Here is a 23,149-nt window from a genome sequence, read left to right as displayed (position 1 = left end):
TTCGCTCTCCGAGCAGAAGAAATTCATAACCACAGGATGAAAGAGTTGGAAGATCAAATCGGAGCATGCCACGTTTTCTCAAAGGATCAGGTAGCAAAAGCAAAAGAACTGACCCGCATAAGCGAGCAGTATAAGGAATCTGCAGAAGCGAGTTTGAGAGAGGAGCTGTTGGGCAAGGCGATGGTGTTAGAGGGTAAAACAGTCGGCCAAGGGTTGTTGTGATGCTCATGCTTTCAGGGGCAAGCAACAACTTTTGTTTCCTATGTTGTTAGAGACACTATAAGACAGGAGGTTGTACAATTGGGTTGTGGTATGGTATTGTCAAATGTTATAATTTTAGTCACTCTGTGTACAACTCATCTGTCTGTGTTCTTTATTTGCCATTCTCATAAATTATTCGATTGATTGATGTATGGTTGTCGGGTTCCTATAGATCTAACTGCTATAGAATAGCTTTGGAAGCCGTAGTGACTAGGGGTTGTCAAAATAGAATCGAAAAACCGAACCGAGCCAAACCGAATCGAAAATTTCATGCATTTCGGTTCGGTACGATTTTCAATTTGGATGATGAAACAAAATATTATTCTTTCTTTTTTGTTCAGGATACTTAGGCTGATTTGGTTCGGTATTCGGTTAACCGAACTAAAAAAGGCCCATCTTATTAATTTAACGATTTACGTTACCTCTCTTCTTTTACACTCCTCTCAAAATAGCTTCTATGAAACCCTAATTAGTCTCTCCTCTCGCATCCCGCGTCGAAGACCCTTGAGCTCGACCTCACCATCGTCAATGTCGAGCACCTCAAGAACGGCAACCGGAAGAACGGCGACCTCAAGCCCTACGCCATCTTCCGGGTTGATCCAGCTTGCCGCCTTGCCACCAAGTCCGACGATTATGGCTCGATCCGACCCATCTAGAACAAACAGTTGATGATCCCTCTCGCCCTAGGCCTCCCCAATTCCATCCTCTCCCTCAAAGTTTTCCACTCTAAAACCCTCCAAGACCCCCAAACCCTTGGTTGGGTCCCTCTCGATCCACCTCAAGGACCTACCCGACCACAAGTTAAGGACCGGATCCGGACGTACGAGCTCATCCGACCGTTTGGTTGGCCTCATGGCAAAATTCGGATCAAGTTGGCGGTCCACAATGCCCCGTACCACCGGAGTACCTTATCCCACCTTCGGGGTATTATTACGAGATTGTTCCTCCGCCGCCGCCGTGACGCCCAAGAAATTCGAATTATGTAATTTGCTCGAATTCAATAAAAAGGAAGAAAATTGAATTTTAGTCGGTGCAAATTTCGGATCGCAAGGACGAAAGTGACAAAATTTGGATGATTCCGAAAATGTCGTTCAATTTCGATTAGGTCTCAAAATCTCGATCGCTGCGATTTAAGATTTTAATCCTCGCGCCTAGACTTTTTTCGGACCGAGCCTTTCTCGTGAAAATCGAAATTTTATTCCCAATCTGTTGAGTTAAAAATCCGATCGGTCCCGATTTATCAAATTATGGAATTGCCCCTGGATATTATGCATGTGAGAGAAATGCCTTAATGGTGAGTGGACTGGTGGGCCCCACCTCGGTCAAATCCCCACCCACCAGTTAACTCGGCTCTCTCTCTCTCTCTCTCTCTCTCCTCGTTTGCTCCCCTAGCCTCCCGTTGATCGCGAAACCTGCTCCCCCCTATACCATCGAAGCCTCCTCCTCCAACCTCCTGCGTTCGCCATAGACTGTCACCCAGCAGTCCCTCCGGCCATCATGAAGCCGTCGGACAGCCCGTAGAAGCCCCAACGACCCCCCGCTCTGTTTCTACTACAAGGGGTGCTACGCCGCACCAGCTGCCTCGGGGCCACTTCCGACGGCCACCAGCCACCACTCCGTCACCCTATCGACCCTCGGCTAGCGCCACGACCGTTGACCGCCGCCGCGAAGCGGTGGAACAGCTGCGCGAAGTTCTCACAACCCGGCGTGCTCTGTTTTGGGCACTGGTTATGTTCATGTCTGTTCCGGCTTCTTTCACCCAGCTTTGCCGGTCGCCGGCCACCCCGAGCGACCACCCTCGATCCCTTGACATCCCACGGAGCCACTGAAAGCCGGTCGCCGCCTGTGGAGCTCAAAAATCACCACGGCCGGACCTCTCCTGTTTTGCTCGTTTCCCTTGTTTTTGCACCTGTTCTGGCCGAGTCGCTAATCCGTCGCCTCTAGCTGTTCGCCGATGTCGTCGCTACTACCTGCAGCTTCCCGGACACCACTCGACCTTGGACGAGCTTTTCCCGTGCCTTGAACCACCCAAAACCCCCCAAAACAGCCCCGACACTCACTTTTCTTCTCTGTTCTTCCTCTGCCGATTACTATTCATCATTGACCAGCCATTGTTCCGGCCAACTCCGGCCACCGGCCTCCGTCTCGAGCCTCGTGCCACTGTCCCGGAGTGTTGTCGCCTCATCGGACCGCCTTTGACCAAGTTTGGAACCCGAAGCTTAAGTTGGATCGCGGGTCGCCATTAGTCGTCGCCGCGGGACAAGCTAAGTTCGTGTCGCTACCGCCCGAGTTGAGACTACCGAGCTAATTAAAATTGTGAGTTAGCCCATAACTCTTGGTTAGGATGTTAATTGCGTTCGGAATTAGTTTAATTAGCTAAATATGGTGTTTAGGTAGATTAATTACGGTCGGGTTTGATAGAAATGTGGTTTAGGCTAAATGATCGTAATTAGTTAATATTAGTCAATTAGCTAGGTTGTCTGTGGCTAATTGGTGAGTAGAACCGATTGATTTGACCGATTGTGTTGATTAATTGCGAGCGAGCGATAGGTGAGAGATGAGCGCGCGATTGATTGTCAATTAAAATTGAAATTGAAATTAATAATTGATTGGCTGTAATTGACTAATTGATTCATGAATTGTTGGTCGTGAATGTTGGATTTGACCGTTGATTGCCGTGGGGGTTCGATTAGTGGTTAATCGCCCCAAATTGCTTGGTTTGTCGGTCGATATCATTGCGCATTCATGTGACCACGTATGGGATCAAATTGCATGATTTTGCACGAAAACGGCCTTGGGCCAAGTATTTGAATGTGCGAGTATGAACATTCGACCTAATTTCAAGAAATAAACAGTCTGGTTGTCGAAGTGCTTGAATGGTCACATAATGGGATAATTCTGACGATCATTGTCTTTTGGTCGATCGGTCCTGGCAATCATTGTCTTCCGGTTGCTGGATGCGTGTCAGCCATTGTCTTCTGGTTATTCGTTTACCGGTCGCAACTTGTGGTGGGCCGAAGCCTTTTAAGGATTTCTATTAGCTCCGTGCCGTGTCGACAATCATTGTCTTCGGGTTGGTCGAGCAGAGTCACATGGACTATCAGAAGCCGTTGTCGGAAGTAAGGGACGATGCCTAGTCCTACTAGAAGAGCACCAACCGACTAGTGTGATGGACCTACGGGTCGGTTCTGATAACAAAATGGACTACGTGTGGTGTCCCGTGCATGCAAGTACTGTGATGCTTTGCTAATGGATTGAATTGATATGGTTGGTTTGACTGTTGAGTCGAGTCTGCATAGCATTATGTGTGACCTGGAGGGTAAGCTTGCATGTGATTGAAATATCTGCTCTGTGTTGAGGTGATTGCTGTCGCGACCTAAAAATTCAGAACTTTTTTAGGCTAATGGATTATCGGGTTAATTATTTAACTAACCTAACTCGGACTCTCCCAAGTCCATACCAAATCGCAACTTAAGGTTCAATTGATTAACATGCAATATATTTTAATTTTGGAGCCGCCACTAATCATTTATGGTAGGTCGATTAGAAACCTAAATAAAATAGTGGGAAAACTATTTTATTCCTACGAACCAGAGATTAAGAGATCGGAGACTTGATTACGCCGGATTACTCTAACGCCCTTTCGGTACCATTTTATTTCATGAAAAATCATTTGAGAAGGCAACATTAATTGATTTTAAACTAAGTCACTAACAAAGGCTATCATGCGGGTGCACAATCAACTAATGAACATCCAGAAGTCAATATAATCAAGGGAGCATGCGCCACACAAGATAATTCTTTTATTTTCGATTTTTTATATGAATGCATGAAAAACTATACTATATGCAATGCAATGTTATAATTAAATGCAAGACTAAACAAGATGACATGCAAATTAAATTAAATTAATATACAAGTAAGACCATAGTTTAATTAAATTAATTACGTGACATGTAAATTAATTAAAACCTAGACATGCAATTCTAATACGCAATATAAGCCAAAATGCAACCTAATATGACATGGCAAGAAATAATGACATGGCAAAGATGACGTGACATGGATGACATGGCATAGATGACGTGGCATGGATGACATGGCAAGGATGAATGATTTTTGTATATTTTCGGATGAATTAATTTCCTAAAATAGAACTATGGCAAAACAATATTTATCTTGCATATTTTAGAGTTTACATTGACCTAAACTCTAATATATTAAGATAGATTATTTTAGGCATAAAATTCTATTTAAACACGCAATTTCTATACTAAAATGCAATCTAATCTAATTATTTACAAAAATCAGATATGCAATATCTACATGATGTTATTTTTTTTTTTTAGATATGCAATTTTCAAATATGGAATGTGAATGAATGCAAAATTTTTAGAATTTTTGAGATTACATCATGCGACGAATATATTCTAAAAAATATGACAATCAAACAATCCAAATCAAATTAGGTAAGTGAATATGCCAATCAATGCAATCAAGAAAGTGGATATGGCAATCAAGTTTTGAAATATTTCACGAATATTTGAGTCAATCTTTAATTTGTAATCCTACGATTAACGATTGAACCCAAATCCTTGTCTAATCGAGTATTCCATCAATAATCTTAAAGATGGACTTTCTTGATCATATGACAAGTTGCGAATTAGGAAAGACAATTTTCCTAATCAACATGTATTTTGAAAAATATCCACTTATGCAATATGCAAGATATGATTAGATATGCAAATATATGATATGCGAATATAATATGCAAATATGACATGCAAAACTATATAGAAAACTAGGCAAGCGAATATTCTATGAATACTTGAGATAAAAATTTACCTTATATGCATATTACCTTTTCCAAAATGATGAATCGAATCAAATCGACTCGATCATGCTTGCGGATAGGACCGATGAATGCGAATCGATCGGATGGGGATGGTTCGAAGGGCTCGCGATACGGTGGTCGACAATGGGAAAGCCGACGAGGAAATTCCGACAAGTGCACGGAGGACAAGGGTTCTCGAGTGAAAGATCCAAAATCATGGTGGAAGTCTTTGCATGCGTCTTTTACCGTCCTACAGAGAAAAAAAATAAAACAAAAGGAATTCCCCTTTCGTAGATGGCATCCCGGTTCGTCTATTCTTGAATGATTTGCTAAGTCTTCCTTTATCTGACTTGGACTTTTGCTTTTATGAACTTCACAATCTGGACTCCCTTTTGAATGATGAACTTCGACTACCCAGGCCCCATGATGAGATCCTCCACTTATCCACTCTCAGTGTTTCACGTGGGTATCAAATAAAAAACCTGCAATAAAATTCAAGTGAAACGCATGGAAGAAAACTGGTGTTGTCGAAGTTCACCGCGAGGGAGATGGCTTGCTGGCAAAACCAATCTAGTCGTGGATGATTGTTGGGCAACTCAAGATTGCTCAGCTCGGGTCACAAGGCTTGTTGGAGGAGCGCTGATCAAAAAGACCTCGGAACCTGCAAAACAGAAAAAGTCTTAGTCGAAGATTAGTCGCACAGATAATAGCTTTGTCGGGGGTAATATTTTAGTGCCGCCAGTGTTCGAATCGGGAATTCACCGTCATCGTGGGCTTCAATAGGATCGACTTGGCTCGGCAAAGGGTTCGCGTGTGGCGGATAAAGGGTGCGTGTAGCTCTCATGTGACAAACTTCACGAGTAGACCCTCTCTATTTTACGGTGAATTTGTTCACCAGTCTTCATGTTGAAGATGGTAATGAGTAATCATCTTGACCGCTTGATTTCATTCCTCTAATTGACCAAGCATGGTCTTTTTCCTCATCCCCATGATTCTTGCACGAGAACCTAGCAAATTTGTCTCTTCTGGGCTTCCTGGTTTCGCACGATGAGGCAGTATACGAGCAAGCTTTGCACTCTCAAATCTGCCAAAGAAATTTTTGTGGCCGTGTATTATGATGAATGGCCCCCCTCGAATGTGAACCCTACGTGCGTATTTATAATGGTGAGCTAGGGTTTACGTTTTATTTTCATTATTTGCAAAATTATCCCTCAACTTGTGATAATCGCAATTTGGTCCGGAGACAAAATATTCATCCATGAAGCCTTTTTTTTTTTAATTAATGGACATTTTTAATTAAAAGGATTTTCCCAAATTAAACAGTAAATGGGCTGATTTAAGCTCAAAATTATTCCAATAGTTTTGTTAATTTTTGGCACACACTCCTTCTTGATTGCCGAAAAATCCAAACTAAGCCTAGTCTAATCCTCTGTCAAGTTGAGCTCAATTGTTTTGCCTCTGACCTGAATGCAATGATATACATGACTGACAAAAAATAAATATGCAATGCATGAGAAATTAATTTTTGTGAGAACTATGATAATTCTCATTTTATACTTAAATGAATGATTTACTAAAAATCAAAATTTGGAGGCTCGCAAAGGTTTCGCTCAAAGAAAAAATTGAAACCTAAATTTTGATAATGCAAATGATGAATGATAAATTTTTGCAGGAGTTTGATGCCATTTTTTAACGTAGGAGGAACAATACATGATATGCAAGATCAGAAATAACATGCGTCAAAGTCCCCTTCCTCTATGAAATGGACTAAAGAAACCCGCACATGGATCACATATGAAAATACTTGTTTCACCAAATTCCTCATAATGCTGATGATTCCCTTAATTTCCAAGCTTCTTGCGGACGTGAGAATCTCAAGGTCTTGGGCCCATCTGTTATCAGAAACCTCTCCCCGACGTGAGACATTGCAAGATATGTGTAGTGTTGAAAATATGCTTTCGGGATCACAAGAGCAACTCGAGATTATGAACCCGGAACAATATTCAGATCATAAGAGCAAGTCGAGATTATGAACTGAATAAATATTAAAGCCACAAAAGTAAATCGAGATTATGAATTTAATAAAAATTTATCGAAGCCACGAGAGCAAATCGATCCTGGTCCGATAAATTATCACGTGACGTTAATCATGAGTTGAATAAATATCCATACCACAACAGCAAATCGAGATTATGGACTGGAAAAATATTCGGATCACAAGAGCAAATTGAGATTATGATCCGAATAAATATTAAAGCCACAAGAGCAAATCGAGATTATGACTTTAATAAAAATTTATCGAAGCCACGAGAGCAAATCGATCCCGGTCGGATATATTATCACATGAGGTTAATCATGAGTTGAATAAATATCCAGACCACAAGAGCAAATCAAGATTATGGACTGGAAAAATATTCAGATCACAAGAGCAAATCGAGATTATGATCTAAATAAATATTAAAGTTACAAGAACAAATCGAGATTATGACTTTAATAAAAATTTATTGAGGCCACGAGAGCAAATCAATCCTGGTTCGATAAATTATCTCATGAGGTTAACCATGAGTTGAATAAATATCCAAACCGCAAGAGCAAATCGAGCTTATGGACTGGAAATATATTAAGATCACAAGAGCAAGTCGATATTATGATTTGAAAAATATTAAAGTCACAAGAGCAAATCGAGATTATGACTTTAATAAGGGAGATCAAGAACATGAGAGCATACGTCGTCATGATTTGATAGAGGGGTCAGAACCATAAGAGCGTACGTCGTTATGGTTTGACAAAAGATCAAGACCACAAGAGCATACGTCGTTGTGATTTGATAAAGGATGTGTCACTCGAAATGAATCAAGACAACCACTAAAGAGGCGTGCGTCCGAGATGAATCGCGACAATACACAAAAAGAAATGCGATGACTCAAGTCAATAGAGCCATCAATGTGTTTGAAAATTCAGAAAACATACCTGAATCTTCTAAGCGATGATTGAGGAATAGACAGGTGATGTATCATACCCGATTAAAATGATCATGTGCACAAAACCAATGCAAATGCAACATCATATACCAGTAAAAACTTGTTTGCTCGCTTGCATTACAAAACTTCACTAGGGAATTTTATCAATAATGAAACCTATCTGGTCCTTTTAACAAAACATAATCGCATTAAAATGACGAACCAATTGTCGGAAAGGACTTTTACTCACTCCCATAGAAGGGTTAAGGTTGAAGAGATACTTACCCGAGGGTTTGAAAGATTACCTGGTGGGCATTTGCCAGTAGAACTTGCTCATTCAATAATCCTTGGATGAATTTCGAGACCTTGGGAGGGAACTCGAACATTGGGAATGCATTACCTATCATAGAATGTTAGAGGTAACATGTGCAAACATATTCAACAATGAGTTCATGCAAAACTATTCTACCAAGCTTGCAATGATTAGAAATAACATGTGTATAATGTAATGACTCATACTATGGTTCATGCATAACCATTCTATCAAGTCTGCATTACCAATTCTGTCCGGGGAGGTTCTCACATTATGAATACCTCAAATGTGAGCTGAATGGGGGGACTTCAGTCCGAAAAGGCTTTCTCTCACTCTCAAGAAAAGGTATTTATCCTGTCTGCATGATTCAAGAAAAATCACTCAATCTTACGATCATCGCATTTGACAAGGATCCGAGTAATCTCGCAATTGATACGACCGACCCGTTCGGGAGGCCTTGATTAGGACCGTAATGAGGGCTAGGTCAAAGGTTTACAAATGGGACTCTAGTTGAGTCAAGGTTGCTGAAATGAATTTCTTCGTCATTTGCTCGGGGTTTACAAGTCGAGAACCCCGCAAAAATGAAAGAGAAATAATCTTGCTCGAACTTCTTCGAGCAATGTTTAAAATCATTTAATTCTACGTTAACTCAAGTGCCCTAATCGGAATAGATTTTGAAGGGTTATAACATATGTTAGGATTGGGGTTTGAGAACCGAAAAGGCTCGTTTTGGCTCAGAAACTATATGAGAAGGGGCTTGACGTTGGTGATCATCGCCGACTAGTCACCGATCTTCGTCTTCTAGAAATGTCTTCGAAAAGAATACCATCATTGAATGAGGGATGGTAGTTTTCTACTGAAAATTGCACTTTGCAAACCGACTTCTTGGGGAGTCTTCTTCACAACAAGTGTTTATCGGAGATTTACAAGAGACACAATGCAAACATGTACATGGAATTTACAACTTAACATGCAAAAATGTACATTCAAAATTCAGAAGTACTTTACAAAGGGAAAAGTACACTAGAAGTGCTATAACTTGTGTACGGCGTTCACTTGAGTGCCATAACTTTCAAAACGTTCACTTAAGTGCCATAACTTTCAAAAATCGTTCACTTGAGTGCTACGTCGGAGCAAAATCGTTCACTTGAGTGCTACAAGAACTTTTCCGGTGTGCCACGTCAGCGATCCGACATGCCATGTCATCTTTCCAACGTCTACAGTAACTTTTCCGACGTGTTACAGTAACTTTTCCGGTGTCTACAATAACTTTTCCGGCTGCCACGTCGGCTTTTCCGGCTGCCACGTCAACATGGCACTCAAGTGAACGATTTTTAAAAGTTACGGCACTTAAGTGAACGTTTTGAAAGTTATGGCACTCAAGTGAACGCCGTACAAAAGTTATGGCACTTCTAGTGTACTTTTCCCCTTTACAAATGAATGGTCATTGGCCTTACTTTTGGTAGGCACTTTGCTTTTCCTATGCTTGAAATTTTCTATGAGATCGGCCTTTGCTTTTCTTACTCCCGAGTCTCATTTTTCTTTTTTTTTTTTTTTTTTTTTCCGAGAAGAGATTTTTTTTTCTTTTTCTTTGAGAGCTCTTCGACATCTCTCTGTTTTGCTTTTTTTTTTTTTTTTTTTTTCGAGAGCGGGCCCTTCTCCTTTAGGCTGAATTTGCCTCTCCTTTTTTTATAATCTCATGATTTTGAACCAGGAATTACAACAAGAATAAACATTTACAAACAAAAATTATGTAAAACATAAAAAATCTAGCATACAAGAAATGAGTCCATTCGGGAATTCTCTATTGACCCGACCATCTCCAACTCCAATCCTTGGGAAAATGCTATCTTCATCTTTGGAATGAGCAAATGATCACCAACGGGGGTTCAAGAAATGAATTTGCAGGCTCAAGTGGGCTATGCAAAGAATGAAGTGTACAGGATAGAGAAATGAATGCTCTTCGTTATCCTAAGATACTTGAGTTAAAGTTTGAGTAAAATGCAAAGAAATACCCGAAGATTAATGTTAGTTTAAGTAAGAAAATTTCTATCCATTTACCTCGTATTACTACTGGAATTAACTCGTCTGGACCCCGATGTGGGGTCATTCTTGATACGGGTAAAGAAATGAGACCGCCGTTCAAGGGGTTAATCAAGGGTTAACATGTAGTGTTTGGAATAGAGAATTGAATGCCTCTGTCATTTCAGCTATCGTACCTTTTGCGAGAAAATCCTTTGCCTTGTGAATGCGGAACCTAGCTACTGCTCAACTCACTTGGGATTATAACGCGGGGCGTGTGTGGAAATGGCTTGCCTTTCATCATCCCGTTATACCCCATTATGTACATTCAATGCATCATATATAGCTTACACTCCCTATTCAATGTTGGTAAATTAAACATGAAGAACAATTATGTATAAATCATGAAATGAGTGAACATTTTTGGGCGTGCAAAATCATATTTCATGAAAATCTCCTGCACTTTGTTGAAGAGCGGACTATGCATGTATGAAAGCAAATTCTTGTGGATGGGGGATTTGAGTTGCCCCAGAACATGTCAATGAGTCAAATCAAGGAGTTTACTCCTTGGGTCGAGGACCAGCTCGTTTCCATCTATGCCCCATAACATACATGAACGAGTGGAGTGAAGACTTCAGATGCTTTGGTTGCTCCCTTTCAATGGTGATGGCCGTCATGGTCGGTCGCATGTTCCTACAAAAAGGAAAGTGTTACCTTGAAAACAACATGAGACAGAGAAATATATTCCCTTTTCAAGTCGGGGTCCACCGCTGGTTTGACTCATTTTCCGGGGCGAATTGGTCGGATATCCATAACCTTGCAAAGATCTTGGATTGCCACCCGGATATGAACATTGAGAATTTGGTTTCGGACTTTAGTAAATGATTCGTTTCTCTATCTGACCCTACATAAGAAGAAAATGTGTGAATGCATATTAAAAAGTGAACGGAGTGAGAAATGCCCCAATTGTTGATTTGCTTTTGTGGTAGCAATTAGAGGTACGCCTCTTGACTTGGCACCTACAAGGAGAAAAATAGAGGGTCATTTAAAAAAAATGATCAAGTCCGACAAGTGATACTCTCTTTTGAGACCGGGCTGCCATGGCTTTGCCCCACTTTTTGTCAATTAACTTGGCGTGTTGAAGGATCGGTCGAGGGCAAATCATGGATCAGCCTTGATTGGTCGATGGACCGGAGTATGTGTCGGCCAATGTATTTCTTACGATTGGGCTTGTCTCGATCTTTTTATCAAGCTGAATCACAGCCATGTTGGATGTTTTCTTTTATGGGACCGACCTCGATGGCCGTAGATGCCCCTTGTTTCATGCTTAGTAGAATTATGGTATTGAATCATCTTCTACTGGCCATGCCATTCTTAAAAGTATTAGACCAGCTTGATATCTCCATTTGCTAATATGATGTGATCAAAGAGTCGATCGAGGCGCCGGTAGGGAATTGCTCCAAAGATCATCATTGGGCCGATCAAAGGCTGGCCAAAAACAACACCGATTGATGCAAGGATTACCGACGGCTGGTTGTTATGACTTGATCGTCGGGTTTTATTGAACATTTAATCAATCAGTAGCTCTAACACCTTGTGGGAAAAGATTGATGGCGAAGCATGGATCCACATCAATGGGCGATGGTCCGGGATTGGCCAAAGACTTATAGCCTGGTCGACATTCATGTGGGCGGCCGTCCATGCATTAATTGGGCTGACGCGTAGTTGCAATTAATAATATGTCCCTTGCCCCTGAATCAATTATAGGGAATTACATAAAAAGGTTCATTTTGAACCATGTACAGACGAGTGATCTTCGATGGTCTATGGTTACCTACAAAAGATATGGAACAAATGAGTATGTGTCATGAAGGAAGATCGGTCCATGATTCACTTAGTTTGTCCGGCTTTGTTTTCCCATTTTTTTGCAGAAATCATGATACTTTCCTTATGAAATACAATGTGATTTTTTTGGAAAAATTTTCTTGTACATTAATAACCTTGAAAAAATGTGATAAAATCCCTCGACATTTGAAAAATTTCCCAAAGGATTTTTCATCTTTTGTCACAAAGAATTCCTAATATCAAAATTATCAAGAAAAATCTTATACTCATTGAGGCATTAAGGAAATCTACGGTAAAATCTCTTGTTGGTCCAAAACATTTCCCAAAGGGAATCTTTCTATCAATTTGATTTTCTTTTTTTCTTTTTAAAGGACCATGATGTATAGTTAAAAAATTTGACTGGCACCTAACATGGACCGACCAAAAATATAGTAAATATGAGATAAAGTTAGAGACCTTACTTTACCTGTGGAAAATAAAATGCCAATCACATGCACATGGATCATGAGGTTAACCCTATTCTAACTATCCTAAAGGCTGACAAATTGAAGTGAAAGACTTGCGACAAGGCGGCAATCTCGCGCACATAATCAAGATTAATCATGATCCCAATATGTAACCAGGATTAACCGGATCATTTCAACTTCGGCTTCTCGAGTTAAAAATTATAACCCCGCTTCGGTAATCTTACCGAGCGAAGTTCTAACTTTTGAAACTCATTTTTGAAGAGAGAGTTGGGATCAAATTCGGACTAACTTTCAACCGTGATCTCATGGGGAATGTTAGGATCCAATCTCGATACCATCCTAAAACTAGTGGCCTAGGTTCGACCACGGGTAGTGTGTGGTGTAGTGCTAAAGAAATTAATCATGCACAACAATTAAATCCAATCACCGCTTCAAAAAATGTATCATTAAACAAAGAATTTTCAAACACCAAAACCTGCAAAACAAGAAGTTAGCCAAACACTCCACCCCTTATAGCTCTCATCCGCAAAACCATTTAACACATGGTTAGGGACTTAGCTGAAGTCCAACTACCAAACAAAAATGCGATTTTCCATGAAATTATCAGCCTAAGTCCACTAACATTCCTTTCAATTTTTTCGAAAATTAAAGTGATTGATTAATCAAATTTATTTTCGAGAAAATCAAGTTATTGACAAGTCCCCAGTGGAGTCGCCAAGCTGTCGTGACCTAAAAATTCAGAAAATTTCCAGGCTAATGGATTATCGGGTTAATTATTTAACTAACCTAACTCGGACTCTCTTAAGTCCATACCAAATCGCAACTTAAGGTTCAATTGATTAACATGCAATATATTTTAATTTTGGAGCCGCCACTAATCATTTATGGTAGGTCGATTAGAAACCTAAATAAAATAGTGGGAGAACTATTTTATTCCTACGAACCGTAGATTAAGAGATTGGGGACTTGATTACGCCGGATTACTCTAACGCCCTTTCAATACCATTTTATTTCATGAAAAATCATTTGAGAAGGCAACATTAATTGATTTTAACCTAAGTCACTAACAAAGGTTATCATGCGGGTGCACAATCAATTAATGAACATCCAGAAGTCAATATAATCAAGGGAGCATGCGTCACACAAGATAATTCTTTTATTTTCGATTTTTTATATGAATGCATGAAAAACTATACTATATGCAATGCAATGTTATGAATTAAATGCAAGACTAAACAAGATGACATGCAAATTAAATTAAATTAATATACAAGTAAGACCATGGTTTAATTAAATTAACTACGTGACATGTAAATTAATTAAAACCTAGACATACAATTCTAATACGCAATACAAGCCAAAATGCAACCTAATATGACATGGCAAAGATGACGGGGCATGGATGACGTGGCATGAATGACATGGCATGTATGACGTGGCAAGGATGACATGGCATGGATGACATGGCAAGGATTTTCGGATGAATTAATTTCCTAAAATAGAACTATGCCAAAACAATATTTATCTTGCATATTTTAGAGTTTAAATTGACCTAAATCCTAATATATTAAGATAGATTATTTTAGGCATAAAATTCTATTTAAACATGCAATTTCTATACTAAAATGCAATCTAATCTAATTATTTACAAAAATCAGATATGCAATATCTACATGATGCTATTTTTTTTTTTTTGAGATATGCAATTTTCGAATATGGAATGTGAATGAATGCAAAATTTTTAGAATTTTTGAGATTACATCATGCGATGGATATGTTCTAAAAAATATGACAATCAAACATTCCAAATCAAATTAGGTAAGTGAATATGCCAATCAATGCAATCAAGAAAGTAGATGTAACAATCAAGTTTTGAAATATTTCACGAATATTTGAGTCAATCTTTAATTCGTAATCCTACGATTAATGATTGAACCCAAATCCTTGTCTAATCGAGTATTCCATCAATAATCTCAAAGATAGACTTTCTTGATCATATGGCCAGTTGCGAATTAGGAAAGACAATTTTCCTAATCAACATGTATTTTGAAAAATATCAACTTATGCAATATGCAAGATATGATCAGATATGCAAATATATGATATGCAAATATAATATACAAATATGACATGCAAAACTATATAGAAAACTAGGCAAGCGAATATTCTAAGAATACTTGAGATAAAAATTTACCTTATCTGCATATTACCTTTCCAAAATGAGGAATCGAATCAAATCAACTCGATCATGCTTGTGGGTAGGACCGACGGATGCGAATCGATTGGATGGGGATGGTTGGAAGGGCTCGCGATACGGTGGTCGACAATGGGAAAGCCGACGAGGAAATTCCGACAAGTGCACGGAGGACAAGGGTTCTCGAGTGAAAGATCCAAAGTCATGGTGGAAGTCTTTGCGTGCGTCTTTTACTGTCCTACAGAGAAAAAAAATAAAGCAAAAGGAATTCCCCTTTCGTAGATGGCATCCCGGTTCGTCTATTCTTGAATGATTTGCTAAGTCTTCCTTTATCTGACTTGGACTTTTGCTTTTATGAACTTCACAATCTGGACTCCATTTTGAATGATGAACTTCGACTACCCAGGCCCCATGATTAGATCCTCCACTTATCCACTCTCAGTGTTTCACGTGTGTATCAAATAAAAGACCTGCAATAAAATTCCAGTGAAACGCATGGAAGAAAAATGGTGTTGTCGAAGTTCACCGCGAGGGAGATGGCTTACTGGCAAAACCAATCTAGTCGTGGATGATTGTTGGGTAACTCGAGATTGCTCAGCTCGGGTCAAAAGGCTCGTTGGAGGAGCAGTCATCAGAAAGACCTCGGAACCTGCAAAACAGAAAAAATTTTAGTCGAAGATTAATCGCACAGATAATAGCTTTGTCGCGGGTAATATTTTAGTGCCGCCAGTGTTCGAATCGGGAATTCACCGTCATCGTGGGCTTCAATAGGATCGACTTGGCTCGGCAAAGGGTTCGCGTGTGGTGGATAAAGGGTGCGTGCGGCTCTCATGTGACAAACTTCACGGGTAGACCCTCTCTATTTTCCGGTGAATTTGTTCACCAGTCTTCATGTTGAAGATGGTGATGAGTAATCATCTTGACCGCTTGATTTCATTCCTCTAATAGACCAAGCATGGTCTTTTTCCTCATCCCCATGATTCTTGCACGAGAACCTAGCAAATTTGTCTCTTCTGGGCTCCCTGGTTTCGCATGATGAGTTAGTATACGAGCAAGCTTTCTACTCTCAAATCTGCCAAAGAAATTTTTGTGGCCGCGTATTATGATGAATGGCCACCCCTTGAATGTGAACCCTACATGTGTATTTATAATGGTGAGCTAGGGTTTACGTTTTATTTTCATTATTTGCAAAATTATCCCTCAACTTGTGATAATCGCACTTTGGTCCGGAGACAAAATATTCATCCATGAAGCCTTTTTTTTTTTAATTAACGGACATTTTTAATTAAAGGAATTTTCCCAAATTAAACATTAAATGGGCTGATTTAAGCTCAAAATTATTCCAATAGCCTTGTTAATTTTCGGCACACACTCCTTCTTGATTGCCGAATAATCCAAACTAAGCCTAGTCCAGTCCTCAGTCAAATTGAGCTCAATTGCTTTGCCTCCGGCCTAAATGCAATGATGTACATGACTGATAAAAAATAAATATGCAGTGCATGAGAAATTAATTTTTGTGAGAACTATGATAATTCTCATTTTATACTTAAATGAATGATTTGCTAAAAATCAAAATTTAGGTGTCAACAATTGCTTGTTAGGATGTTTGAGCGAATCAACGCCCTAACTGGGCTTAGGCGTTGACTCATTGAGATTAATTTCTCACTCCATCATTGTTAATAATTTTTAGGCAGTGATGGAACCCGTGGAAATTAAGGCAAGGATCGCCGTAGGATTTTTGGGAGCAGATGAGGGTTTAACCTTACCCAACCGTGTGTCATTTTGAAGTCTTAGTGAGCCGCCCCAAAGAATGGGGTTGTTTATGTTTACTATAGCTCAGTAGGGTTAAGATTTATCTACTCCGGCTTTTGAATGAAATCGTCTTTTGTGAATTGAGTGTGGTGATTTTTCCTACTGTACTATCCCGCTGATTTTGATTGTCCGGGAGAGTTGCATGTTCCGCATACGCCATAATTTCGTAGGTCGATAGCTTACCTAGGACGTTATCATTCATGACCTGAGGCGAGTAAGGTAGGGATATCGCGAGCTTGAGATTCGGGGCGTGACATCCCTGCCCAAGGTGGTATCAGAGCAAGGTTAACCCGATCCATCCGGTCATTGGCCCGGAGTAATAAGGAGCGATAGAAATTGGGATAGTTAGTGGGTTAGTAATCGTTGTGTATGTGATTGCGGTTATTGCCTTAAGTTGTGGGGCCGCCTTCCGACCGCGCTTTGCTATGGGGTATGCGGGACTCCGTAATTTGCCTATAAAATGAGCGAACGCGGTAGGAGAGCACCCCGAGAACCCCGGACTAAGCTTGTGAGGCCAATGGAGGAAGATAGAGCGCCACGCGCTTTTGAGCCGGTTGGGCAAGAGCCGACTATGGCTGGGATTCTTCAAGCATTGGAAGCTATTGGGGATTTGATGGGGCAACAAGTAAGGAATCAGAACGCTGCTACCGCTGCTGCTGCTGAAGCCCCACCCGTGAATCAGCCAGTTGGAGCTGCAAACGATGGGTGCTTGGCCCAAAGGTTGGTAGAGCAATTTTTTAAGTTGAAATCGCCCAAGTTCTCTAGGGGCGGAGATCCCGAAGCTGCCACTTCATGGATCGAGGAGCTGAAAAAAGCATTTGACCCGCTGAGGTTTACCAATGAGGACAAGGTCACCCTGGCCATGTACTAGTTGCAAGGGAATGTAAGTACATGGTGGAGAGCTTCCAAGGATAGAGTCTTTCCCGAGGGTACGGTCCCGACATGGGATGCCTTCGTGGAGGCCTTTAATGAGAAGTACTTTTAGGACATTGCGAGAGAGCAAAAGATGGCAGAGTTCTTTCGCTTGTGCCAGAATCAGATGACAGTTGATCGGTATGAGGCCAAATTTGCTGAGCTGTCCAAGTATGCCCCTAGATTGGTTGAAGACCCCGTGGATAGGGCTAAAAGGTTCAAAGATGGGTAGAAGCCCGAGATCAGAAGTGTGCTGATACCATTTAACCTGAAGGATTACAACAACCTCTATGAGAGAGCTTAGATGTTGAGCAAGATCTGTCCGAAAGGGTTGCCGCTTCTAGATTGCGGTTCGCCCCCTCGAATAGGTTTGACAAGCGACAAGGGAAAAGGCCGATGCAAGGTAACATATATCCTATCCCGCCCAATCGTCGAGGAACGATTAGTAAACCGATGCCTCGCCGAGATGATATCTGTCGCTTGCGTAACCAGAGGCATGGGTCTGCTCCATGTTCTATGCATGGAGCCCGCTTTGGATGTAGCCGAGAGGGCCATCTTGTGAGAGACTGTTCGCAGAGGCAGTAGATTAGGCCACCGGGAGGCTAAGTTGAAAGGATCGCGCCACCGAATTACCAGAATAGACCCCGGGCGCAAGGACAAGTATTTACTATCACCCGAAAATAGGTGAAGGATTCGCCGACCGTCACAAGTACGGTCCTTCTATAGAATAACGTAGCTTATGCTTTGTTTGACCCCGGTGCTACGCATTCTTTTGTTGTAGATCAATTTATTAACCTGTCTGAATTAAATGTGGTACCATTAGATGTGGTTACCAAGATGTCTACACCTTTAAAGGATAAGGTAATAGCTGCAATAGGTTGTCCTAGTTGTCGACTAGTAGTGGATGGCCATGAGAGTAAGATAGATCCGATTGTACTGGAGATGTATGATTTTGATCCGATTGTGGACATGGACTGGTTAACAAAGCAAATGGCCACGATGGATTGCTATCGTAAGGCCATTCTATTTAGGCCGTTGGATGGGGCCATTTTTGAATTTGTGGGAAATCGAGGAGGAACCTCGATCGTAGTAATCTCGTCACCGGAAGCGACTCGGTTGTTGGAAAGTGGTTGCTAAGGTTATTTGGCTGCGGTAGTGGACACGTTTGTTGGGGAAACTAAGTTGGAGGATATTGTTGTAGTATGTGAGTTTCCAGACGTTTTTCTCGAAGAACTACTTGGATTGCCGCCGTAAAGAGAAATAGAGTTTGTGATAGAGTTAGCTCTAGGGATAGAGCCTATCTCTAAGGCGCCGTATAGGATGGCATTGTCAGAGTTGAAGGAACCGAAGGTGCAAATGCAAAAACCGTTGAATAAAGGATTTATCCGCCCTAGTGAGTCGCCATGGGGAGCACCCGTATTGTTTGTTAAGAAAAAGGATAGGTCTATGAGGTTGTGTATAGGCTGCAGGCGGTTGAATCAAGTGATGATCAAGAACAAGTACCCACTGTCTACGATTGATGATCCGTTTGATCGGTTGTAGGGAGCATCGGTGTTTTCTAAGTTTGACCTACGGACGGGATACCATTAGTTGAGGATCGGGAAAGAAGATATACCGAACACAGCATTCATGATACGCTATGGACACTACGAGTTCACAGTGATGTCGTTTGGTCCGACGAATGCTCCTGCTGCTTTTATGGATCCGATGAACATAGTGTTTAAGGAATTCTTGGATCACTTCGTCATAGTGTTTATAGACGATATCCTGGTGTACTCGAAGAGTTTTGAGGACCATGAACAACACATGAGGATAGTGTTGGAGACTACGAGGATGCATCAAATTTTTACCAAGCTCAATAAGTGTGAGTTTTGGTTGGCTCGTGTGGCGTTCCTAGGCCACGTGATTTCGGGCGAGGGAATTGCGGTGGATCCGTCTAAGATTGAGGCGATCATGGACTGGCCAAGACCGACGACGATAACGGAGATCAAAAGCTTTTTGGGTTTGGTAGGTTACTATAGGCGATTCGTGGAGAAGTTCTCTGCTATAGCCTCGCCTATGACTAAATTGCTGAAGAAGGATGTGAAGTATGAATGGATAGACAAGTGCGAGCGTATTTTTCAAGAGCTTAAGCATAAGTTGACTACGGCTCCCGTGTTGACAATTCTATCCGGTCCTGGAGGATTTGAGATCTACAGTGACACATCTCTTAGAGGTCTAGGTTGTGTGCTGATGCAACATGGAAGGGTAGTAGTATATGCATCTCGCTAGTTGAGACCCCACGAGTTGAACTATCCGACGCACGACCCGGAGTTAGCTATGGTCGTGTTCGCCTTGAAGATTTGGAGGCATTATCTGATTGGAGAAAGTTTTCAAGTGTATACTGATCATTAGAGCCTGATGTATCTATTCTCTCAGAAAGAGTTGAATATGAGGCAGTGTCGATGGATAGAGCTGTTCAAGGATTATGATTGTGAGATTCTATATCATTTGGGCAAGGCGAATAGAGTTGCAAATGCTCTAAGTAGAAAATCAGCGATTGCTCAATTACGTATGAGTGAATGGCGTTTGCTTGAGCAAGTGAGAGACTCGGACTTTAAGTTAGAGATATGTCTTCTATCAAGTCTAGTGGCTACTTTGAGGATTGAGCTAGATGTGCGGACTAGCATAAAGACCTTGCAATCGACGGACCCCACTATTCAAAAGATCCTTCAGGAAGACCCGGCTAAACGAAGGGTCGATTTTCAAGTGGCCGAGGATGGGATACCGAAGTTTAGAGGATGTCTAGTTGTGCCGGTCGATGAAAGTCTAAGGGAGGATATATTATCGGAGGTACATCGTAGCGCTTATAGTATCCATCCAGGTAATACGAAGATGTATCAAAATCTGAAGCAATACTATTGGTGGAACGGTATGAAGGCAGATATAGCCAAGCATGTGGCTAAGTGTTTAACCCGTCGCCAGGTCAAGGCACAACACTATAAATCTAGAGGACAGCTGCAGCCTTTAGAGATTCCGAAGTGGAAATGAGAGCATATCACGATGGACTTCGTGATGGGATTGCCAAGAAATCAGAGAGGACACGATTCAATCCGGGTTGTAGTCGACAGATTGACGAAGTCGGCGCACTTCATTCTAATGAGAAAAGACTTCGCTTTGGATAGATATGTAGATTTGTATGTGAGGTACATCATGAGACTGCATGGAGTGCCAATGATGATCACTTCATATCGTGATCCCAAGTTTACTACCATATTTTGGAAAATTCCGTAGACCGCTTTGGGAACGAAGCTGCGGTTTGGTACGGCCTATCATCCGCAGATAGATGGTCGATCCGAAAGGACGATACTGATTCTGGAGGACAGATGGTCGGTTTGAAAGGACGATACGAACTGCGGAAGACATGTTGATAGCATGTGTCTTAGATTTCAAAGGGTAGTTGGGAAGAGCGATTGCATTTGGTTGAATTCGCCTACAACAACAATTTTCAGCAGAGTATCAAGATGACACCATTTGAAGCATTGTATAGTAGAGCGTGCCGAACGCCGATCTATTGGGACGAAGTAGGTGAAAGGAAAATCACCGGTCCCGAGTTAGTAGAGCGATCTATGGAAGTTGTTAAGGTGATCAGAGATAGGCTGAAGACCGCTCGTAGTCGTTAGAAGAGTTATGCAGATAGGAAGCGTAGACCTTTAGAATTCCAAGTGGGCGATCATGTTTTTCTGAAGGTATCGCCTATGAGAGGAACATCTCGTTTTGGAAAAAAAAGAAAATTAAGCCCTAGGTATGTTGGGCCTTTCGAAATTTTGGAGCGGATAGGAAATTTGGCATATCGTCTTGCGCTGCCGCCAAGACCGGCTCAAGGACATAATGTATTCCACATGTCAATGCTAAGAAAGTATGAACCAGACCTCGCTCATGTGCTGAGTTATGAAGAGATCGAGTAAGATGAGTGAGCTGCATACGTGGAACGTCTAGTCGGGATCATGGATAGGAAAGAGCAAGTGCTCCGGAGCAAGACTATTCAATTGGTTAAGGTGGTTTGGAAACACCATGGAACCGAAGGAGCTACATGGGAGAACGAGGAAGGTGAAGAGTAGCTATCCATATCTTTTTTAAGAGTCGTGAATGCACTGTAATTTCGGGGATAAAATTTCCTAAGGTGGGGAGAGTTGTGACACCTGAGAAATTCAAATTATGTAATTTGCCCGAATTCAATAAAAAGGAAGAAAATTGAATTTTAGTCGGGGCAAATTTCGGATCGCAAGGACGAAAGTGACTAATTTTGGACAATTCCCGAAATGTCGTTCAATTTCGATTAGGTTTCAAAATCTCGCTCGCCGCGATTTAGGATTTTAATCCTCGGGCCTAGACTTTTTTCGGACCGAGCCTATCCCGTGAAAATTCAAGTTTTATTCCCAATCGGCTAAGCCAAAAATCCGATTAATTCTGATTTATCAAATTATGGAATCGCCCCTGGATATTATGCATGTGAAACAAATGCTTTAATGGCGAGTGGACCGGTAGGCCCCACCTCGGTCAAATCCCCACCCACCAATCAACTCAGCTCTCTCTCTCTCTCTCTCTCTCTTTCTCTCTCTCTCTCTCTCTCTCTCCTCGTCTGCTCCCCACCCTTCTTTTGATCGCAAAAACTACTCTCCCCTACACCACCGAAGCCTCCTCCTTCTTTCTCCAGCCAATTTCGCGCGACCACCACCGCCATCCGCCTCCGGCCTCCTCATGCCGCCATAGCCCATCACCTAGCAGTCCCTCCGGCCGTCGCAAAGCCGTCGGACAGCCCATAGAAGCCCCGGCGACCCCTCCGCTCTGTTTTCGCCACGGGGGGTGTCGCGCCGCACCATTCGCCTCGGGGCCACTTCCGACGGCCACCAACCACCAGCCACCACTCCATCACCCCACTAACACTCGGCCACCGCCATGACCGCCGACAGCCGCCGCGAGGCCGTGGAACAGCCGCAAACAACTCTCACGATCGGCGTACTCTATTTTAGGCACCGGTTCTGTTCACGTCTGTTCCAACCTCTTTCGCTCAGCTCCGCCGGTTGTCGCCTACCCCGAGTGACCGCCCTCGACCCCTTGATGTCCCACGGAGCCAACGGAAGCCCGCCGCCTCCTGTGGATCTCGGAAATCACCACGGCCGGACCTCCCATGTTCTGCTTGTTTCCCCTATTTTTGCACCTGTTCTGGCCGAGCCACTAATCCGTCGCCTCCGGCCGCCCGCCAGCGCTGTTGCCGTACATGCAGCTTCCTCGGACACCACTCGACCTTGGCTGAACTTTTCCCCAGCCTTGAACCACTCGAAACCCCCCAAAACAGCCCCGACGCTCATTGTTACGCTTTGTTCTTCCTCTGCCGATTCTTGTTCACCACCGGCCAGCCATTGTTCCAGCCAACTCCGGCCATCGGCCTCCGTCCCGAGCCTTGTGCCGCTGTCCCGGAGTGTTATCGCCTCATCGGATCGCGCTTGGCCAAGTTTGGAACCCGAAGCTTAAGTTGGATCACGAGTC

General features: G+C 42.0%; 1 protein-coding gene across 1 annotated transcript; it reads left to right on the top strand.

Moving 5' to 3' along the window:
- The first annotated feature begins 19,426 nt into the window (after positions 1 to 19,426).
- Positions 19,427 to 20,650, top strand: LOC125314168. The gene is made up of 2 exons (XM_048275662.1): positions 19,427 to 19,867; positions 20,039 to 20,650. Exons 1-2 carry the CDS (start codon positions 19,427 to 19,429, stop codon positions 20,648 to 20,650), a joined length of 1,053 nt encoding a protein of 350 aa, XP_048131619.1.
- The last annotated feature ends 2,499 nt before the right edge of the window (positions 20,651 to 23,149 follow it).

This window comes from Rhodamnia argentea, chromosome 3 (genome assembly GCF_020921035.1).
Source record: "Rhodamnia argentea isolate NSW1041297 chromosome 3, ASM2092103v1, whole genome shotgun sequence".
NCBI lineage: Eukaryota > Viridiplantae > Streptophyta > Magnoliopsida > Myrtales > Myrtaceae > Rhodamnia > Rhodamnia argentea.
The sequence above is the reverse complement of the archived record's forward strand: the minus strand, read 5'-3'. Positions and strand labels throughout refer to the sequence as shown.

Excerpts from the sequence above, each read along its gene's own strand:
- LOC125314168 (XM_048275662.1), top strand. The coding sequence starts at position 19,427 with ATGAGGATAGTGTTGGAGACTACGAGGATGCATCAAATTTTTACCAAG. Across the intron at positions 19,868-20,038 it reads TGCTGATGCAACATGGAAGG|AAAGAGTTGAATATGAGGCA; the intron begins GTAGTAGTATAT and ends CTATTCTCTCAG.